At 34.4% G+C, this 16,720-nt stretch overlaps 1 protein-coding gene across 1 annotated transcript in view; it reads left to right on the forward strand.

Annotated features, from left to right (window-relative positions):
• RPS6KA6 (ribosomal protein S6 kinase A6) overlaps positions 1-16,720 on the forward strand; it is a 163,428-nt gene that overhangs the window by 38,819 nt on the left and 107,889 nt on the right. The window contains exons 6-7 of the mRNA XM_016204494.2: positions 15,576-15,682; positions 15,975-16,012. Coding sequence (XP_016059980.2) covers positions 15,576-15,682; positions 15,975-16,012 — 145 coding nt within the window. The remainder of the gene's footprint in view (positions 1-15,575; positions 15,683-15,974; positions 16,013-16,720) is intronic.

The following is a 16,720-nucleotide window of genomic DNA, read 5'->3' on the forward strand; positions in this document are numbered from 1 at the left end:
TTTTTTGAAGCAATTGTGAAAGGGAATGCCTTCTTAGTTTCCCTTTCTGATAATTTGTTACTGTTGTATAAAAATACAACTGATTTCTGGATATTTATTTTGTATCTGGCTACTTTACTGAATTTTTAAATTAGTTCTAGTAGTTTTTTGGTGGAATCTTTAGGGTTCTTAATGTACAGTATCATGTTACATTCAAATAATGAATGAGAGTTTCACTTCCTCATTTCCAATTTGGATGCTTTTTATTTTTTCTTCTTGTCTGATTGCTGTGGCTTGGACTTCCAGTGCTATGTTGAATAAGAGTGGAGAAAGCGGCGGACATCTTTGTCTTGTTCCTGACCTTAAGGGAAACAGTTAATTTTTGCCCGTTGAGTAAGATAATGGCTGTGGGATTGTCATATGTATATTCCTTTTTCCCACTTTGCTGAGAGCTTTTATCATAAATGGGTGCTAGATTTTATCATTTTTTTTCTCTGCATCCATTGATATTATCATGTGAGTTTTAGCCTTCATTTTGTTCATGTGGTGTATCATTGATTTGTGGATATTGTACCACCTTGCATCCCAGAAATAATCCTACCTGATCATGCTGTATATATATTTTTTAATGTATTACTGGATCCAGTTTGCTAATAGTTTGTAGAGGATTTTAATACCTATGTTTTATCAGGAATATTGGCCTGTACTTTTCTTTCTTTGTAGTGTCTTTATCTGGTTTTGGAATTAGGCTAATGCTGGCCTCATACAGGACCTTGGAAGTGTTCCTTTCTCTTGGATTTTTTGGAATAGTTTGAGGAGGATAGGTGCTAGTTCTTCTTTGAATGCTTGGTAAAACTCCCCTGTGAAGCCATCCAGGCCTGGACTTTTGTTTGCTGGGAGTTTTTCTATTACTGCTTCAGTTTCATCAGTTGTTATTGCCCCATTCAGGTTCTCTGATTCTTCCTGATTCAGCTCTGGAAGATTGTATTTTTCTAGGAATTTGTCCATTTCCTCCACATTGTCCACTTTGTTGGCATGTAGTTGTTCATAGTATTTTCTTACAATCCTATGTATTTCTATGGTGTTAGTTGTTGCTTCACCTCTTTCATGTCTGATTTTATTTGTGTCCTCTTTTTATCGTGATGAGTGTGGTTAAAGGTTTGTCAATCTGCTTTACCTTGAAAAAGCAACAAGTCTCAAATTAATTAACATTTTGTATTTTTTTTTAGACTTTATTTTGTTTATTCCTTTTCTGATCTTAATAATTTCCTTTTTTATACTAACTTTGGATTTTGTTAGTTATTCTTTTTCTAGTTCCTTTAAGTGTAAAATTAGATTATTTATTGGGATTATTTTCGTTTCTATAGGTAAGCCTAAAGTGTTGTAAATTTCTATCTTAGGACTGCCTTCACTGTGTTCTGTAGATTTTAGGTTGTTTTGTTCTCATTTTCACTTGTTTCAAGGTATGTTTTGATTTCTGCCATGTTCTCATTTTTAACCTGATCATTGTTTAGTAACCTGTTATTTAGTTTTCATGTGTTTGAGTTTTCAATTTTGTTCTCATGATTGATGTCAAGTTTCATACTGATATGTTCAGAAAGATGCTTGATATGATTTTGATCTTAACTTTTTGAGACTTATTTTGTGTACTAATATGTAGTCGCTCCTAGATAATGTTCCATGTACACTTATAAAGAATGTATACTTTGATGCTTTGAGTTAAAATGCTCTTAAGACATCAATTAAATCCATCTAGATACTTGTTTGTGTCATTTAAGGACGCTGATTCCTTCTCGATTTTATGTCCCAAAGATCTATCCATTGATGTCAATGGGGTGTTAAAATCCCCTACTATGACTGTATTACTGTCGATCTCTCCCTTTATGTCTACCAAGGTTTGCTTTACTTATTTTGGTGCTCCTATGTTGGGTGTATAAATGCTTACAAGGTTTATATCCTCTTGTTAGATTACTCCCTTTATTATTTTGTAGTATTCATCTTTGTCTCTTACTGTAGCCTTTATTTTAAGTCTATTTTGTCAGATATAAGCATTGCTACTCCAGTTTTTTAAAAATTTCCTTTTGCATGAAATATCTATTTCCATCCCTTTACTTTTAGTCTGTATGCACTTTTTGTTCTGAGTAAGATTTTTTATAGACAGCATATATATGACTCTTGTTATCTTATCCATTCATCTACCCTAAATCTTTTGATTGGAGCATTTAAGCCATTTACATTTACAGGGATTGTTTATTGCCATTTTAGTCTTTTAACTATGTGCCTTTTTTCCCCTTGTCCTCCTTCTCCTCCTCTTCCTCCTCTTCCTCCTCTTCCTCCTTTTCCTCCTTATCTTCTTCCTCTTCTTCCTCTTCCTCCTCCATCTCCTTCTTCATCTTCTTGACCCTTTAACTTTTCTTGTAATACTGTTTTGGTGGAAACAGATTCCTTTAAATTTTTCTTATCTGGGAAGTTCTTTATTTCTTTTTCAATTTTAAATGATAGCCTTGCTGCATAAGTAGTCTTTGTTGTAGGTCCTTGCTTTTTATCCCTTTGAATATTTTGCCAATTCCTTCTGGCCTGAAATATTTCTGGTGAGAAATCAGCTGACACTCTTATGGGAGCTTGCTTTTAAGTAACTAACTGTCTCTCTCACTTCTTTTAAGATTCTCTCTGTTAACATTTGCCATTTTAATTATGATATATCTTGGTGTGAGCCTCTTTGGATTCATCTTGTTTTGCACTCTCTGCACTTCCTGGACTTGTGTGTCTTCTTCCTTCACCAGGTTAGGAAAGTTTTGGTCATTATTTCTTCAAATAGTTTTTCTTCTCCTTCTGGTACCCTTGTGATGCAGATGTTGTTATGCTTCATACTGTCCCAGAGGTAAATTAAATTATCCTCATTTATTTTTAATTATTTTTTTTTCTGCTCTGATTTGGTGTTTTCTGCTACCTTGTCTTTCATATCATTAATTTGATACTCTGTTTCATTCAACTTTCTTTTTTTTCCTTCTAGTGAATTCTTCATTTCAGATATTTTATCCTTCATTTCTTACTGGTTCTCTTTTATGGTTTTTATGTTGTAGTTCTAAGTTTCTTGAGCATTTTTATAATCATATTTTTGAACTTTATATATGATAAATAGCTTGTCTCCATTTCATTTAGCTCTTTTTGTGGAGATTACTCTTGTTCTTTTATTTAGGTCATGCTTTTTTGTTTCCTCATTTTGGCTTCCTCTTGTGTTTGTTTCTATGCATTAAGTAGGTGTCTATGGCACCCAGTCATGATAAGGTGGCCTTTTGTAGTAGGTGTTCTATGAGACCCATATGTGCAGTCACATTAATCACCTGAGCTTTTTGCTCCAGGAATATCCCTTGTGTGGGTTATATGGTCCCTTTTATAGTAATTGAGTCTTGATTGCTATTCGCCTGTTTATGGGTAGGGTCAACCCTGAGGCTGGCTGACTACAAGGACCAACCCTGACCACACTGTATGAGCTGGTGTATATGTGCTGACCACATGAAGCATAATTCACCTCAGCAAGGTCTGGTTCCTGCCAAGATCTCCCTTTGGCTAAGCTGTTTCTGAAGCTAATTGGATCATTCTCTGATGTTGTCTGTAGTTGGTCACTGAGTGTGTTGGTTTTGGGCTTCTTGGGAGGGACTGTGGTGCAGACCAATGTCAGATGCTGCTTGTTACTCACCCTGGATAACCTGTTTGGAGATATAAAGTGATCCACAGTTTATTACTTCCTCTGCTGGACCTGCGTGTGCATGGGAATGACCAAGCTGCGTACCAAACACCAGGCCAGGGGCAAGTCAGCTAACGTACCAAAGTACCTCGAGATCTGCTTTCACCTGCCTCTGCCTGCTTGCTTCCTCTTAGGCTCAGCCACTGAAAGAAGATCTGGAGGTACTCAAGTTGCTTGATATAGATTCTCATTGAATCGCCATGTAAGGGCAAGTGGTGTTCACCTGATCAATACAGCTCATACAGGCTCAGACTCGGTGCCAGTGGTGAGTCTGAAGCCAGTCAGCAAACGTCCCAGGGTATACCAAGTATAACTGCCGCTGTGTATTCACACACCCTTGTGGTGGGGTTGTGTCTCAGGGAGTTGCCAAAGTGAGGCCAGCAAACTTATCAGGACCAAACCAAATGAGATTTTGCCATGTGAAGGGATAGCTCTGCAACGGTTGGGCATGCTAGAGAAAAATGGCCCCTGTCCTAGAGCCACACAACTCAGACTGTCGCAGATTGTGCCAGGAGCTAGATCTCAGCAGAGCAGGGCTGCCAGGATTTTGGAGGTTGGGACTAGTGAATTTTCTGTGAGTGGGAGTTGCCTGTCATGCTTGCAGAAGGTGCGGGGAGTAGCCCCTCTCTCAGAGTCAAACAACACAGTTGTGCCAGGTTCTGCCTTGAACTCAGCAGGATGGAACCAACAGGAGACTGGAGGGTGGAGGTGCCTGCAGCCAGGAGAGTGGGGCCAGAGGATCTCCCATGATCAGGAACTGCCAGTCAGGTTGTGGGAAGGTGGGAGGAATGTTCCCCACCCAAAGCCACACAACTCAGTCACTGACACCCCCTGAGTCTGCCCAGACCTCTGTACTCAGGTCCAGACAGCTGACTCCTCAGCAGGGCACAAGCTCCACAAGGTTGGTCTATAAGAAGTCAAGAGTATGGGGCTATTGCATTCTCTCAGGCTGATTCCATAAGGAGAGGAGTGCTCCTTTCAAGAAAGATGGCATCTGCAGTATGGGAGAGTGACTCAGCACAGATATCCTGGATGCTGTCCCTTCAGCTTTCTCCACAGAACTAAAACCCCAGTCTCTCCTCAAAGTATTCTAGTCTGATCAGCCCTACTTCTGCAGGAGCCCAGGGCATGTGGCTGCAAATGAAAATTTTTTCATTGGCCCTTTAAAATGTTACTTTTTTCTCTAGTAGACTTCTTTCTCATTGGTGGACAGAATCCCCACTGATTTTCACAGCCAGATGTAATGTGGTTGCTTCTTCCTGGCTGTGGTGCTCTGGGTTGGGGAGCTTCGCTTGGCATTGAGACCCCACACTTTTCAGGGGGAACCTTGGCAGCTAAGATTTCCCTCCTGAACCTCAACTGCCACCCATGGGAGCAGAGCTAACCCTTTTCATGTCTTCGCCCTTCCTACCAGTCTAGATATTGTTTATTTTTAAAAATTTTTTTTTAAAAATATATCTTTATTGATTTCAGAGAGAGGAAAGGAGAGGGAGTGACAGACATAGAAACATCAATGATGAGAGAGTCATTGATCGAGCCCACAACCAGGGCATGTGCCCTGACCGAGAATCGAACCCCGATCGCCTGGATCCTAGGTCGATGCTCAACCGCTGAGCCAGGCCCGGACGGGCAGGTATTGTTTCTTTAAACCCTTGGTTATGAGGCTGCTTCAGCTAGTCTTCAGTTGGTTATTTAGGTTCATTGCTCTGTATTTAGTTGTAATTCCAGTTTGGTCCTGGGAGGAGATGAGTGTAGCTTCCACTTACTTCTCTGCCTTCTTGGATCTGCCCCAGGTTTTTCTTTTTCCTTTCCTTCTCCCTTCTCCCTTCTCCCTTCTCCCTTCTCCCTTCTCCCTTCTCCCTTCTCCCTTCTCCCTTCTCCCTTCTCCCTTCTCCCTTCTCCCTTCTCCCTTCCCCCTTCTCCCTTCCCTTCCCTTTTCCCTTTCCATTCCTTTTCCCTTTTCTTTCCTTTTCTTCTTTCCTTTTCTTTTCTTGTGTGATTACTATGGTGGGACTTTCAATACTATTTTGAGTAAGAATGATGAAAGTGGGCATCCTTGCCTTGTTCTCTTAGAGAAAAATATTTTGGCTTTTTATCATTGCATATGATATTGGCTGTGGGTTTGTCATATGTGACCTTTAATATGTGAGCTATGTTTCTTCTATACCTACTTTATTTACCCTTTTTTGATAAATGAATGTTGAATATTTTTCAAATGCATTTTCTGAATCTATTGAGATGATCATATGGTTTTTGTCTTTCATTTTATTTGTGTGGTTTATCATTTTGATTGATTTACAGATACTGAACCATTTATGCAGCTTTGGAATAAATTCTACTTGATTATGATATGTGATCTTTTCAGCGTATTGCATAATTTGGTTTGCTAATACTATGTTGACGATTTTTGCCTCTATGGTTTTTAGGGATATTGGCCTGTAATTTTTTTTTTTTTTATAGTGTCTTTGTGTGATTTTGTTGTCAAGGTAATGCTGGCCTTGTAGAATGAGTTTCCAGACATTACTTCCTCTTTAATTTTTTGGCATAGTTTGAGAAGGATAGGTATTAATTTTTCTGAATGTTTAGAGTTTGTCTCTTCCCAATTAAATCACTGAAAATTATATGTTTCTATGAATTCATCCATTTGTTCTAGGTTGCCCAATTTGTGGGTGTGTAATTGTTCATAGAATTCTCTTACAACTTTTTTATTTCGGTGATATCAGTTGTTCCTCTTTCATTTCTGATTTTTTAAATTTGAATCTTCTTTCTTTTTGTCTTTATTTTTTATAATGCTTTATTAAATTTATTGGGGTGACAATGGTTATATGTGAACATATAGGTTTCAGGTGTGGGTTTCTGTGTTACAAGATCTGTATATTGCTCTATGTACCCTTCACCATATATTAGGACCCCCTTTCCTCTGGCAACCAGCACACTTCTGTTTGTGTCCACGAGTTTCAGTTTTATATCCCACATATGAGTGAAATTATATGGTTCTTAGCTTTTTTTGGCTGAATTATTTCACTTAACATAATATTCTCAAGGTCCATCAATGTTGTTATGAATGGCAGTATTTCGTTCTTTCTTCTGGTTGAGTAGTATTCCATTGTTCACATGTATCACATTTTCTTTATCCAGTCCTCTATCACTTGACACTTTGGTTGTTTTCATGTCTTGGCAACTGTGAATAATGCTGCAATGACCTCTTTTTTTCTAGATGGGCATGGCTAAAGGTTTATCTTTTTTTTTATCATTTAAAGAACCAATTCTTTGTTTTGCTGATCTTTTTATTCTTTTGAAGTCTCTATTTCATTTATTCAAGTATAGGTCCTTTTACATGTTTTTTATCAGGTTGAGAACGTTGTCTTCTATTACTAGTTTCTTGAGAGTTTTTATCAGGAATGTACATTAGATTTTATCAGATTGTTTTTCTGCAGTTACTGATATGATCATATGTTTTTAATCTTTTTAAATCTTTTAGTATGGTGAATTATATTGGTTAATTGTCAAATAGTGCAGAAATCTTGTATCTGTGGATGAACACCACATAGTCCCAATATATTACCTTTTTTGAATATTGTTGAATGATATTTGCTAAACGTTTGTTAATAATTTTTGTAATATGTTTTTATGAGGGGTATTTGACTGTAGTTTTCTTGTATTGTTTATGCTTAGTTTTGATGTCAGATCAATTCTGGTTTCATAGAAAGAGTTGGGTAGTGTTTTTTACTCCAGTTTTCTGGATGAGTTAAATATTAAATTGTCATTGAATGGTTGGTAAATGTTCACCAGTGTAACCATCTGGATGTGGTTTTTTAATGGTAAGATGTTGAACTACAAAGTCAATTTATTTAAATGTCTTGGGGCTGTTTATTTTACCTTTCTTTTTGAATGAGCTTTGGTATCTCATGTCTTTTAAGAAATTTGTCCATTTCATCAAAGTTATCTAATTCATTGTCATGAAGTTGTTCATAATATTCTCTTAGTATCCTCTTTATGAGCTGTAGAATCATTAGTTATGTTGGTATCATCATTACTGGTGTTGTTATTTTGTCTTCTCTGTTTTTCATCCTGCTTAGCCTTACTAGAGATTTATCAATTTTATTTTCCTCATAGAACCAAACAGATTTTGGTTACACTGATTTTCTCTATTGTATTTCTATCATCTTCTATTTCATTGTTTTCCAATTTAATCTGTATTCACTCATTTTTCAGGTTTCTTTGTGTTTCACTAGATTTTCTGTTTTTTAAGATGGAGGGCAAAGTTATTGATTTGAGACCTTTCTTCTTTTCTAATATAGGTGTGTCATGTTACAAATTTCCCTCTAAATAATGCTTTAATGTAATCTCACAAATTTTGCTATGTGATGTTTTTCTTTTCTTTCAGTTCAACATAATTTCTGATTTCTTTTTATTTCTTCTTTGATTTATGGGGTATTTAAAAATATGTTATTTAATTTGCAAATATTTAGGCATTTTTTAAATAACTTTCTATTATTGACTTTAAATTTAATTTCACTGTGGTCATAAAGCATACTTTGTATGACTTATGATTTGAATTATTTTACATTTATGTTTCAGAATATGGTATATTTTTGTAAATGTTCCATGTGCACTTGAGAAGAATGTGTATTCTCCTCTTGGATATCGGAAGGTTCTATAGATATCAGTCAGATCAAGTTGGTTGATAATGGTATTAAGTCTACTTAATATTCTTTCTAACTTTTTGCCTGTGTGTTCTGTAAATTTTTGAGAGACAAGTATTGAAACCTTTGTCTATAGTTATGGAGTTATCTATCTCTTCTTAAATTTATGTCAATTTTTGGTCCATGTGTTTCAAAGTTCTGTTTTTACATGGTAAACCTTTAGGATTATCATTCCCTCTTGAAAAATTGACCTCTTTATTATTATGAGATGACTTATTTTATCCCTGTAATGTTCATTGCTTTGAAATCTACTTTCATATTAATATAGTCACTCCAGCTTTTTTTTTTTAACTAGGGTTAGCTTGATATATTGTTTTTCAAAAATTTACTTAATCTACTTGTGTATTTATACTTAATGTGCAATACTTAAGGCAACCAATAACTAACTGTCCTTGCTTGTAATCTATTTTTAATATCTGTGCTTTTTAATTTGGGTGATTGATGTGTTGCATATAATTATTAATGTAGGTAGGTTAAAAATCTCCTATCTTTTATTTGTGTGTTTTTAAAATTTATCTTTAGTGTTGAAAGTACTACAGATTTCCCCTTTTTCCCCCTGTTGGCCTCCTCCCACCTACTCCTACCCCCTCCATAGGCCTTTACTGCACTGTTCCTTTGTCCATGGGTTATGCATACATGCATGCATATAAGTTCTTTGGTTCATATCTGCCCCCCATTCCTTCTGTGAGCCGTCTGTCTGTTGCATTCTTCTATATCTGTGGATTTATTCTGTTTGTCAGTTTCTTTTGTTCTTTAGATTCCACGTATAAGTGAAATCAAGTGATATTTATCTTTCTCTGGCTGGCTTATTTCACTTAGCTTAATCCTCTCTAGGTCCCTCCAAGTTGTCTCAAAGGATAAGAGATCCTTCTTTTTTACAGCTACATAGTATTACACTGTGTAAATGTAGCACAACTTTTTTATCCACTCATCTACTCATGGGCACTTGAGCTGTTTCCAGATCTTAGCTATTGTAAATAATGCTGCTATGAACATAGGGGTGCATATATTCTTTCTGATTAGTGTTTCAGGCTTCTTAGGATATATTGTTAGAAGTGGGATCACTGGGTCAGATGCCAGTTACATTTTTAATTTTTTGAGGAAACTTCGAACTGTTTTCCATAGTGCACACCATTCTGCATTCTCACTAGCAGTGTACTAGGGTTCCCTTTTCTCCACATCTCCACCAGCACTTGTTGTTTGTTGATTTATTGATGATAGACATGCTGGCTGGTGTGAGGTGGTACCTCATTGTGGTTTTAATTTACATCTCTCTAGTGATTGAGCATTATTCTACCAATCCATGAACATAGTGTGTTCTTCCACTTGTTTATATCTTCTCTTATCTCTTATTACAATGTTCTGTAGTTGTGTTTGGGGGGGGAGGGGTGTTTATTTTTTATTGTTTGGTTGTACCTGTTCTTCATCCTCCTCCCTATTTTCCTACCTTATTTTCCCATTGTTATTTTTTTCTGTGGTTGACTCTTTATCTACAACACTTGTGTTATTTTAGGAGTTGCTTTAGGGTTTGTAGTATAAATCTTAAAATTTTTTAAAATTGATTTTATAGAATGGAGGGGAGAGAGAGACAGAGAGACATTGATATGAGAGAGAATCATCCATTGGTTGCTTCTCACACATGCCCTGACTGGGGATCGAACCTGGATATGTGCCCTGAACTTGAATCGAACCCCCCACTTTTTGGTGTGTGGGACAATGCTCCAACTAACTGAGCTATACAAGCCAGGGTTATAGTATAAATCTTTAACTCAGGAGTCAGGTATTTATCGTCTCATGTCTCATGCTAAATATGGCCAATTATTTTAAATATATAGTTTTATTGGAACACTGCTCCACCCATTTGTTTAAGTATTGTCTGTGGCTTCTTTTGTGCTTTAATGGAAGTGTAATTGTATGGTAATTTTATATTGGGTGTCAGGCGTTATTAGTTTAATTTTCTTGTACTCTAAATACTTATGTTTTTCTTATAACTAGTATCTAGCTTTGTTCTGGGATGCAGTTAACCTTTTAAGTCTTGTTTTTAGTCTATGTTATGTGGAACCAGAGCAGAATTTACTCTAGGATTAATTTTTTCCAATACTGAATCATGACTCTTCTTAGTACTCTAAACAACACCATGTGGATTACAAAGATTTTTACTCTTACTGATGGAAACAGGCCCTATCCTGGTCATTTGCAGGTTCTGTGTATTATTTCATTTAATCCTTTAGGGTTATTTATTTCCTGAGTTCAGGTAGTTTCCTCATATCCATGATTGGCAATATTTTTACTGGGTGACAGACATTCTGAAATTTACCTTGTTAGATGATGGATATTTTTGTATTCTTATAAATATTATTGAGCTTTGGTCAAGAATGTGGAGCTAGTTTGATTCTTTCATTCAGGTTGTTAAACTGGATCAAAGCAGCATTTAATCACAGGTTAATTTTTCTCTACTCTGAAGCAATCTTATACCCTGTGAATTATGAAGTTCTCTGCTCTGGCCAGAGTTAACAGGAATTCTTTCTGGCCTTGTGCGAGTTCCATGGATCAGTTCCTTTAATTCTTTCATTGGTTATTTTCCTGGATCAAAATAGTTTCCTCACTCACATGTGTTGATCATTTCTCTACTGTGTAGTTGAGGAAGATCATATATATATAACTCTACTCTTCTCTATGTCTGCAATTTTCCCTTCTGTGCTCTAGCTTGTGAATTCTACCCTTCTTGTCTCCCCAGACTCTCAGCTTTGTCTCATCAACTCAGGGAGTCTTCCAGACTCTGCCTGACTTAGCCGTCCCTGCACTGCTGCTTGAAAACTTTCCAGGTAGTAAGCTAGGACAGTTGTAGGGCTTATCTCGTTTGTTTCCCATCTTTCAGTATTCACTGTCTTTTTGTTGCCTGATGTTTAATGTCTTGAAAGGTGTCATTTCATATATTTTGTCCTGTGCTTTACTGGTTTCTGGTGGGAGAGGAAATCCTGTCCTTGTCTACTTCATTTTGTCTTAAAGTGGTATTCTGGGGGGTAGCACTTTAATTGGGTGAATGTGGTTCAACATCTCACTTGCAGAATTAAAATGTTGAGTGGGGGGGGGGGGAGCTACTATTGAATCCCAGAACTTAGGAAGTTGCTGTGAAAAAGGAACAATGTGCTTCTGGGATGCTAGCCAATGCTAAAGTGGCTAAGGGCTCTGGCTTATGTGTGTTTTCCTTCAGTGCAGATTATACCATGCATGAACACAGACTGTGATCTTGGTATATTGTTTACTATACAACAGAATTCAGTATGTGGTAGAGTCTGTGTAGGACCCCCTTCCAAGGAGGTTCTTTAAAGGACCTTGTTAAAAGCTGGTCCCAAGACATAGAGGGACAAAGAGCATAACAAAGCTCCAATATTCATGATTTCTTGAGTTAGACTGTAGAAGTGTCAAGAATATGTTTGAGAATTCTTGTAGTTATTTCTAATTTTCTTTTAAACTCTTCAGACCTCCATTCTCGATGTGGGACTATCTAAACCCATACTAGCACAGAGATGCAGTCAGTAAGTTTTGATTCCTAAGTCTGGAATATTAGGTAAGAGCAAGCATTTTAAATGAATTTCCCAAAAGACAATAAATTAGTATATGCATTGAACAGGGTTTGAAAAATGATTTTATGGTTACTTCTGTAGAAAGCTTATTAATAAGAAGTTGTTTATTGGTTATACTTCACTTGTGTGTACAAAAACTGTTATATCATCCAAAATGAGGACTTTTTATTTATGTCTTATAAAAAGACATTATATTTTTATGTGTTAAAGAATTTTATAATGTGCCTCATGTGTATTTTGAGGGGGATGGTATCTCCTCAAATTTCTCTTTTCTAAAATACACATGCACACAAATACACAAAACTCTTAAGTCATGCCCTACTTTGCTAATATAAAGAAAATATATTGGAATCAGTGACTGATAATGGTAAAGTTGCCAATTCTTCCAGAATTAATTTATAGACTTAAGAAATTCCAAACAAATTATCAATAGGAATTTTTGTTTGTTTGAAATTGACAGAATGATTTTGCCAGCTTATCTGGAGAAGGAAACAAATGAAAAATACGAAGACATTTTAAAAATAAAGAACACTCTTTTCTTGCTCTACCTCTTGTTTAAAACTTTATAAAGCTGCTGTTATCAACAAAACATCATATTTATCAACACAAGATTAGACACATGCTGTATAGCCCAGGAATATTCTGGTATATATGACTTATGTTATTATGGTAGAAAATGTATCAGAAGTTAATGACAAAGAGATTGATTGTTTAGTAAACAGTATATGAGAAATTGGTTACATATTACAAAAAAATAATCATTTTAAAATATCATCTCTACCCAAAGTTAAATTTTACTTATGTTAAAGTGCTAAATCTGAGAAAGTAATAATTCTATATGAAAATGCAGCTGAATGTGTAGTTGACCATTGAACAGAGGTCTCCTTAATCATTAAAGTAATGAAGGAAAATCACATCGAAATGACATAAATTTGACTACATAAAATTGTGAATTATTGAACATCAAAAGACAACATAAGTTGGGGAAAATACTAACAAGTAATATAATGGAGAACTGACATTTTTAATATTTGAAGGGCTTACATTAACTGAAAAAACAGTGAGTCCATACTGAAAAATAGGTAGAAACATTACTGATAACTTATTAAACATGAAGAAACTTATTAGACACGAAGAAAATATATAGCTTAACAATGAAAATTTAAATTAAAGCAATTGATGCCATTTTTTGTATATCAAATTAGAAAATATTTTTAAAAGGATAATATTCAGTGCTATCATGGACATGGTAAGACAAATGCTTTTATAAACTGCTGATGGGAGTGGGAATTATTATAACCCTTTTGGAAAGTAATTTTTAGTGTATGTCAAGAAAATTGGACTATTTCTTCTCCTTGACCTAATATTTCTTATTTCTCAGGAACTCATATTGGGGAAATAATCATAAATGTCAAAATACATGTGCATATTGAATAATTTTTTTAATTAGTGAAAAACTGGAAATAACCTAAATGAACATTTAGGTAAATTATGGTAAATTGGTATGTTGATCTTATAACACGATTGAAACCTCTTTATAAATAAGTTTTAAAGATATAAGACAATGCTTATGATATAATAAGTAGGGGAAAAGGAGGCTACTAAATACTGTGCGTGTGTATATATATGTATTTATATAAACATTGTATGATATCGAATGTGTTAAAACACACTCATATACACATGCACATATATACATACATACATAAACGATTTGATTGAGGATCAGACAGCAAAAGACTAGCAAGGCTTACCTCAGGGTACTGGGGCTTTAGATTATTTTCATTTTGGGTGTATTTATGATAGAATGACTAGTGAATTGAAAGCATTAATGGTAGTGAACCTAAAACTAAAAAAAAAAAAAAAAATGAGTTGTAACACAACATATGGCAGAAGCGGCTTATGGTAAAGGGTTAGTTCTTAGGGAGAAGTATTCCTGAGTTCAAATCCTGGGCCTGCTATGTTATTCTGGGCAAGTTAGTTCATCACTGAATCTCTAAATGTAAGGTGATGATAATACCTATCTCATAGCATTGCTTGGAAGATTGTAATAACCTAATGAACGTAAAGTCACTGGCATGTAATTTCTACTTAGTAAGTTTCTTATTTGCATCCATCATGAGGCTTTCCACAGAGAAAACTTTATGACAAATAATATGCTTGTCATAAACAGTAACCTAAGCATAGTTTTTTAATTTAGAGTTTGAAGGATTTTTAAACTTTCAAAGATTTTTAGAGTTTAGGGTTTTCTTATATGTTAAGTTTCAAAGAACATTTTTATTAACCTTCCTCAGAAGTTAAAGTAACAAGTATTTTTATTCTTAATAAAATATCAAGTTAAAATGATGTTCTCATACTTTTACCATTATATCAAATGAACTCTCTTGAAACTTAGATAATAGACAATATTTTTCTATAAATCATTTTTAAAAGTAGGTCGAGTATCAAAATTTACTTTTATCTGCTCTTTCTCTGCAATTTTAGTAGTAACCTGAATCTGAATTGTGTAATTCAGTGGCCATAATTTTTCATGGGCAAGCCAGTTATAAGACCTTTATGATATTTCATTCAAATTTTACCCTTTCCTAATAATCCAGAGATTTCTTTAATGAAAATAACCAATTTCTAGACAAGTTAGTTGTTTTGCCAATTGGAAGCCCTTTATAAACCTTAAAAATTTCATCTAATGGTTGAGTAGTGCCCATTTTGTCTGTAAATTAACACTCACTTATGAATGAATATAGATGTAAATCTATAATAATAATACCTCATGGTTGCACACATAGCATTTTACAATTTATGAAGTTTTTCCCCACACATGAACTACAGCAACCTTGTTAGATAAACTGATATTGTTATCCTTATTTGATAGGTTTAGAAATCGAAGTCCAGAGGGCTAAGTGACATGTCATACATTACACTCTTAATTCTGTTTCCAAGTCCAGTGCTCTTTTCATATCATCGTAACAGCTCTATTCCCACGCACAAAAAAGATTGAGAAATACGGTGCCATTAAACTCACGTATTTTATTAGCAGAAGAAGCCTGGAGCTACCCTTTAAGTCAGAGATTTGGTTTAGGACTTTGTTTAATATGAGTTACTAATTTAATACCTTGTGTTGGTATATTAGAAGCTTTGAGTTAATAGAGCTGCTCAAAGAGAAAAATCTGAGATGTAATAGACAGTGAAGGGAAAAAAAATGTAGAAATAGTGGAATTGCCAATGTTAAGCCAAAATATCCTATATACCTCAAAGATCCTACAGGTATCACTGTATTGTAGTAGAGTACTAAAATTAATAATTGTATTAAAAAAAAGGTAAATCCTATATAGTGCATTCAGTGTAAGATATATAAACTGTACAATATGTTTTAGGAAGATTTATATTACAATAGTTAATATTGAAGAAGGTTCTTAAAGGGGTTAGTTCAATCTGTCTACTTCTCATATTTCTTTTTTGCAAGATTTGTCTGTTTACTGGTTTTTAAAGAAGTAAGTTTTTAAAAATACAATATTGAAAAAAATGATCAAATGGTAAATTATTATTTTATTTTAGGTTTTGTTTACAGAGGAAGATGTGAAATTCTACCTTGCAGAATTAGCCCTTGCTTTGGATCATCTGCACCGATTAGGAATTGTGTATAGAGACCTGAAGCCAGAAAAGTACAGTTGTATTCTCCTTATATATCCCTATTACCAGTGTTATATAATGACTTTTTTGTCCATTAAGTCTTTTATTTTAAAGATTATATGAAAAAATATATATGAATTTTACAATTATATGAAACATACAAAAAGTAATCTTCATAACATACCCATTGATTTTTCAAATAATCATTTAATTTGTTCCAGTATTTCAAATAGATACCTATTTTAATATTGTGATGATTTTTTATGAAATGTTTTATATAACCTATTTTATTCCATCTTATTGAATGTGAATTTTGATTTACAGCATTTTGCTTGATGAAATAGGACATATCAAGTTAACAGGTATGCAAATTTCCTTATTCTACCTTAAGCTTGTTTTATATTTTTCATTATTTTAATATTTATTTATCTAAGCCTGTTTTCTTTTTTCTTCTTTCTTGATTTAATTTGCATATTATTTGTCTCATTTGTGTACTAAAATTCATTTAAAGGGTACATAAGATAGCTCTCAATATGTTTTAATTATAAAACCAAATAATTATACAATAAAGTTGCTGTCCTAATTCAGAAATGGCATTTGGTTTTCTAGGTAAAAACACATAATCTTAGTTTCAGTCTAGAATGAAAGGTTATCGTAAGTAGTTATCACATTTGAAATACAGTGAATTATAAACTTTTAAACCAAGTGTTTATAATCAAAGATTAATTTTGTTCTTTATTTGCAAAACATGTTTTATTTTATATTGAGGGTTTATACACTGTGCTAATCCTCACAGGCTTCATAGACACAAAGTATACTCATTATACCATTTAAAAAAACATTTTATTTTGAAATAACTATCGATTTACAGTAAGTTGCAAAAATAGTACTGAGAGGTCCTGTGCACCCATAACCCAGCTTCTCTCAATGGTGACATCTTATAAAGCTGCATTTCATTATTAAACCCAGGAAACTGGTACATTAAAGTAACTAGAGTATATAATTTACTTGGATTTTACTAGTTTTCGCATACATTTGTTTTTGTTCACCTGTGTATAATCCTATGACTT

Source organism: Miniopterus natalensis, chromosome X (genome assembly GCF_054644295.1).
Source record: "Miniopterus natalensis isolate mMinNat1 chromosome X, mMinNat1.hap1, whole genome shotgun sequence".
NCBI lineage: Eukaryota > Metazoa > Chordata > Mammalia > Chiroptera > Miniopteridae > Miniopterus > Miniopterus natalensis.